General features: G+C 42.1%; 1 protein-coding gene across 1 annotated transcript; it reads right to left on the reverse strand.

The window, feature by feature from the left end:
• Positions 1-572: 572 nt before the first annotated feature.
• BDV27DRAFT_164743 (uncharacterized protein) lies at positions 573-1,015 on the reverse strand (the record flags this gene model as incomplete). The annotated part of the gene is made up of 2 exons (XM_032073750.1): positions 573-719; positions 776-1,015. 2 exons carry the CDS (start codon positions 1,013-1,015, stop codon positions 573-575), a joined length of 387 nt encoding a protein of 128 aa, XP_031920274.1.
• Between the last annotated feature and the right edge of the window lie 5,694 nt (positions 1,016-6,709).

Raw genomic sequence — 6,709 nt, forward strand, 5'->3', positions numbered from 1 at the left:
ATCACTACAGTACACTGCTTCCCTGTGGCACCAATACGGGATAGGTTAAGGCGGAATTAGCAGTTTCATCTGAGTCCCTATCTCAAGTGTCTCACCCATTCTCGGGTTTTGAAAGGGTTACTGAATCAATGATTTTTGTCAGTGTCCTGGCAATGGGGCCACATTATAATTTTCATGTACTTGCTGGTGAAGGATACATCGCCAGAAACTATGCTGGCCGGATGATCCAGCTGCTAAGCCATCTTACAGTATATAGTTGAAATTGCCGTCAACACAAGCACCCATGATCAAGAGCTTTACATTAGCCCACCGACATATAATACTAGTCTCCAATGATCTTATACTAACTATAACATGCAGTCTGCTCGATACAGCGTCTTTATAGAGAGGTAGACGCACGTTTAATAAGCTTACGAAGCTAGACACAAAATGGAGGAAGATATGATTAGTACGTGGGAAGATAATTCAAAAGTTTAGTGTTGATTGCACTTCTTTGTGGAAATCCCTGCACTACATATTAAATGGCTATGTGCAGTCCTATATAAATGCGCGTACATAAAAACATGTACATATTATCCGTCTCTTATAATATCCATTACTCGGCGGAAGATGCTCTCATCTACCCAACCATTGATCCAAATTTGTGTCACTGGGCCATTTTTCCCACTTATTTCTCTCTCATCAAGTACCGATATGTCTCCATAAATACCTACTCCATCCTTGGGATAAGTGAGCATTGAGCAGAAGTTGACCAGATATGGAGGCGCACTCATACCACTTGGCTACTTCTGCTGTCATCAGACGATGTTTCCGTAGTATCGCTAGGAGAATAGCTCTTTTCATAATGCTCAGTAGCCAAATCGTCATCCGTATCTATAAAGAGCCTGTCTGAATTTGTTTCGGTGTACTCAGACTCAGACTCTGTGTCCGTGAACTGGATATCAAAGCTATCCTCCATATCATCCTCAATGCTTTTCAAAGGTGTGTTCGGGTCCCATATAAAACTTTGTGCCATATCGAGTTTAATTGGTTTGAACAGTGCTGGCGATAATAGGATAAAACATGACATCGGAGGCAGTGGACTAATATCTTTATATAGTTACGCACCAAGTCATACTAGCCGTGGTATTTTACATTCACCTTGAGTTCTTCTACACCTTCCTCCTCAAATTCAAGAACCTATCATATTTGGAGGGGTTAGGGCCTGGAAACATCCCAGTTTGGCTTCCTCCAGCAAATGTTGAAGTCATCAACCGTCTTCGGCCTTTATTAATGTGATCTTATTTGACAGGTATAGAGTAAAGCCAGATGGGTTAACAAGTTTTAACTCCTTACTAAACACTCTACCAACAGAAACACTATATGTTAGGGCAAGGTGGGGGGTGTGGAGTTCAGCAAGAGTTAGGCCCTTTTCAAAACCTGCTACTCTTATTTTGTGTTGGGTATCTGCTGGGAAGATACATTACTGCTAAAATATCTATCTAAGATATATGCTGCTCTAAATGAGAATGCCCTTCGCTTCTTGATGGTGCGCTATGATAGTGCATATTCCATTTGTGCCAAGTATAGTTTAAAACTTCTCTATAGTTTATAAAACATGAAAAGGAAGCTGATGAGACACAAGAACGCTAACCATTATGTAAACTCAGATAATAGAACCATCCAGTCCTGTGTGTTTGGTCAGCAGGTGTATGATATACATACAAACTTTACTTCTACTTTGCTGTCTGTTACTCCCCATCCAGAAAGTAAAGATTTTCAGTTTCTGTCTTGCTAGAAATTAGCAATAATGGACGCAGTAACGAGAGAAACCGACACTGGGACTACATCAACTAATAAAACAAATGTCTCTAATAGATACATGTACATAATTGGCAGTTGTATTATTGAACCAGAAACGGGAAAACTGGGGCTGTCTCTCCCTGTTTAGTAAGATATAAAGACTAATCATATACATCACTATCCATGCATGTCAAAGGTTACTGTACCTTCAGTCTGATATGAGGGCCTCTCATAGCAGGGAAATCTGTACGTCCGTTGTCAAATGCCACACTACCTACAGAAAGCTCCTGGCTAAAGCTTCAGCCTTCTCGCCCGTATTGCTCGTTCGGAGAACCTCCCAAGCAGCTAGAATTACCACCAGTGGAGCCATCTTAAAGATACCACCAACCACAGTTGATACTGATACAATTGTCGGTTTTAATACAAGTTTAAGCGGCACAAGATCATCAAACACCGTTAGCCGAGAGAAGGCTGACGGCAACCTGGCAACTACTATTAGTGCCGATATTTCATGGCATTTGACTGCAGAAACTCTTGAAAACATATTCAACACTACAAGAGAGCCTATCAGTTCTTTTCCAACTTCTGGAGAAATGATGGCCCTGTTGACATCCGCTCGTACCCCAATGAAAACTGCCAGCTCTCAAGGCACGACCCCGGCCATTCCAATTAATTCAACTACATTGAAAGGGAACTTCCATTTAAGTACTACTGCTGGGGCAACTTCATTTCTATCTAGTCAGCAGGTACGGAGTACTTCATTTCCAGATGCGACCTTTATCCCAATTATCGAAAATTCCTGGAAAACATACACAAGGCTGCTTCCTTCACATGATGTTTCAGGTAGCCAACTGTCTACTTCTTTCGGTACTCAAAGCAGATATTCTTCTTCGATAGAAGAGGACCTACGAAAAACTCAGGCAATAAACTCGGGCTCTGGTGAACAAATTACTATCGCAGGAGATACGCACTTCGAGATCATTACATTCACTGGGATGAGCTCGGCTTCACGCTCCGAGCATATCAACCATTGTTCCGTTCAGCATCAAGAAACAGAAATCAACCATGATAATGATCTCTTACTCGAAGTTTTTCTTGACGCTGAATCGACTCATTCAGTTATGTCCGATTCAGTCTTGACGAATCCAGTTTACGCACATTCAACTCAGCACGGATGTGCTTCGGACTTAGCATCTACGGATAGATTATCTCATCCTGATGAGAACAGGCCGTATACGCCATCAGCATCGATTGGACCCAGCGAGAGCTTTCAAAATACCACCATCACCACAGCTAACTCTATCGTGGGACCGTCGTCTGGTTTATCAGACTCCTTGTCCAATACAACTACCTCCCATGGCGTAAAGAAAAGGAGCATCCTAATTTCTGTTGGCGTTGTCTCAGCAGCTATTTGTTTGTTTGTCCTTATATTTGAATGGTGTCGGCGTAGGAACAAACGCAGAGGTGTCATTTGGATTGGATTTTCACCGGAACCAAACTGCGATGCGCAGGACCCAAGCAAATCATATTTCTCCATAGATTGACTTACTTGGATTCCATAGTCTAATAACTACGTACAATGGATGTATGATGAACCAACCCAAGTTAAAATAGTCAGCTACCGGCACTATTCTTCAATTGTCAAGAGCGTCTGCATTACACTGCCTTGCATACACTTCCCCTACACTCATTTGTCGCCAACCCCGGTATATAAAGCAGTCGCGGGAAACATATTAAGCCATGACCTCACACAACCGCCTAAAGAATATATTTGGGAGCCAGGAGGCAAATCTCTCGGCGAAGTTGCCTCGAAGAATACTAAGCCAAGTTTGGATACATCCTGATGGTTGATATATTATTGTGTGCCTCTCTATTATTCATTATAATAATTATATTACTCTTTCCAATCAACACACGTCAATGAAAAAAAAAATAGATAAATAAATCAGCAAGAGAGTGGGGAGGAGAAGGAGGGGAAGGAGGAAGAGAGAGAACAAGAGAACCGAGAGAGCTAAGGCTCCCGAAAGTCATGAGAATTCGTGGCTTCCTGCGTCCTTAAACCTGAAGATGGTTGGGTTATGCCGATCATCATATTCGGAGCTTGCCATGAGCTTCGCTCTGCACTTGGAGGCACCCTCTCACAAGCCTTTAAGAGATCCGACCCTACCGCAGCCAGACCCAGCTTAGATACAAGGATAAACAGAAATTGCTTGAGCGCGGGTAAGGTAGCTGTGATTATAATCAAGTTGGACTCAACACCACTATTCTCGTAAATTGTCAGAAAAGTTCTATAGGGAAAGAATGAACGCCGGGTACGTACACTAATAAAGCAACTGGCGCAATCTTGTACGTTAGGTCAGGGGAACTCAGAAGAGGGACTGTAAACCTAAGCCTGATAGCGCTTGCAACAAACGTGCTAGCTTGCTGTGAGCAATGATTTATTTATAACTAACAGAAGAGGTGTGGATTTCTTTCATAACACTCACATGCATACTATTACTAGTATGATAAAGGTCTTAATCTTTTGGGACCTTGGGACCTGTAGATCAGAGATGACTGGGATAGGTAACAAGATTAGAAGGAAGTCGGAGATAATATTCAGCACAGCAACAGCTACTAGGATAGCAGGTCGATTGATACATTGACCTTGCAATGTGACATCCCAGGACTTCGAGATCGGACGGCAGGCAAATATGAAACAGAAAACCAGAGTTATCGATCCAATGATTACGAAGGTAGTAACTCCGTATAATGCGTAGCGCAACCAATTTTTTGCAATCATTAAACGGTGAAACAATACTAGATGTGCGAGTCTCGCAAGACATATTCCAGTTATGAAAAGACACGCTGCTGTAAGAAAGAGCTATTCGATTATATTAGCTAGCTCATACAAAGTACCATTATTATGATACAAGAGGATTACCTTTTCATAAGTGCTGATCGTTTGTACAGAGAGGTATTCAATATGACGCCCTAAACCTGCGTGGTCTAGAGCATCTAATATGTGAACCTTGTGTTAGCAAGGGTTCATTCACCATGTAGAAGCGTCCGCGTACAGAGGATCACAATTTGCGTACCAACGCAAAATCCCTCGTGCTATGTTAATACATCCAATTTGATCAAACCCTTTCGGAGTCCACTCACCCAAGCAATAGTAAGGCATACTATTATGTCAATGGCAAGATTAGTAATAATAGACTAACCACCTTCCCTTGCACGCCTTGATAGGTCTAAAATAATGACATTTTGTGATGCTAGATTATAGAGGAACGGCTATATCAATAAGAACAAAACAAAGAGGATGTGTGCGAGCATGGGTTCGAGAAATGACAAAAATAAAACTCACAATCTTCTGCGGTGATCTTCCGGAGAATCCGGTGCCTAATCAATAACCTTATGGCTAGGCAAGTTGTACTTAAAACCAATCCAATGATGACTGTATAATGAATACCAGATGATGATTGTTGTCTGGTATCGCTCGTTGGTTCTGTGCCTACTACAAACAGAGCAAGATTGCTCCTGACAGGAGCTGTCATGCTTAGCTGTAGTATATATAAGCAGTTTTTCGCACAAAATTGATAATATCAGAGGTAGCCAGGACAGTTTAATTCATCCGTTAGCGTCTCTCCCTTTTAAAGACAGACCTTAAACCAAGGTTCGTAGATTGTGGAGTGTGGGTGGAACAATGATCCTATCCTTTTCCATGTTGGATTTACAAAAGAGGTATATCTTTTCGAGTCCCATTTTCACACCTTCACATGGCTTCTTTGGCATGTACTTAATTTTAGTTCTACATGGCAGTATTCAGATCTGATCGGGAAATCTATTTCCTTTCCGGATCTTCAAACTAGAAATGCGAGCATGCGGTTGTGCTATGACAGATGGAAACACTTCAACTGGTGCTAACAGCCGGCGTTGAGCTACCGTTGAAGATTGATCGAACTCTACTATCACACATATAGATGCATGCATGGATAGAGCTTGCAGCTTCAAACGCTCTTGCTATTAATCTTAATGCTTCAGACTTCGCAACCTTGTAAATAAAACTGATACAAAACATAATGATTTCAGGGTTTATGACAAATTCATCAAAGGAAGATTGAGGTTCTACATACCAAGATACTCCACTCTCACTTCTAGAAGAAATGTAATATTAGAATTTATGGCTTTCAACATTCTTGTCACAATTTATCGACACCTGTTTTACAGTAATCATTTGTGCAGAGAGGCAGTAATCTGAGAATTGAGAAATATTCAAGGTATAAACAAATACAACCACAGTATGGCTCCTGTGATTGGTTGAAAGAGACAAACAAACATGCACATTAATTGGATTTTGAAGGGGTACTGCCCTGCCCAGACAATATCGGACAAAGGTTAACATCGATTCAGGGAAGTGGGATCGTATGGATCGAACGTGGGTTGATAACTAGGCAACTATTCATGACATGCATTTGCATCAGTACTCGCCTCATCCAAGGTTTTTTATCCAAGGTTGGTCTGTTTCAATTTGCAAATCTGCCAGCCTGCCGTTCAGGCAGTTATTGGTGACCAAGTGCTGCTGTGTGTTTAAAGCCATTCAAGATTCATGTGCCACTCCCAAGTAGAGACTAATACCATCTCGGTATGATTATGGTCACAATAGGCCGCCTTACAGAAAGACCCTCATCTACTTGAGTTCAGGTGGGCGCCATCCCAGTTAGTATGTGAGGGTCCTTATGTTCGACCTCCTGCTCAAAGGCGTGTTGGACTACTGATGCTGGTCCACCATTACCAGCCACTGTGGGAATACTAGCGCCCCACATGGACCCTAACCGAGGTAACCTCACGTGATTATATCCACGGCGCGAGGATATTAAAGGGCCAAATCCCCCCAGGTGTGTCGCTAGTTTGATCCCATGGGTTGTGTTGGCTCGATCCCATTAGG

This window comes from Aspergillus caelatus (assembly GCF_009193585.1).
Source record: "Aspergillus caelatus strain CBS 763.97 unplaced genomic scaffold BDV27scaffold_536, whole genome shotgun sequence".
Taxonomy (NCBI): domain Eukaryota; kingdom Fungi; phylum Ascomycota; class Eurotiomycetes; order Eurotiales; family Aspergillaceae; genus Aspergillus; species Aspergillus caelatus.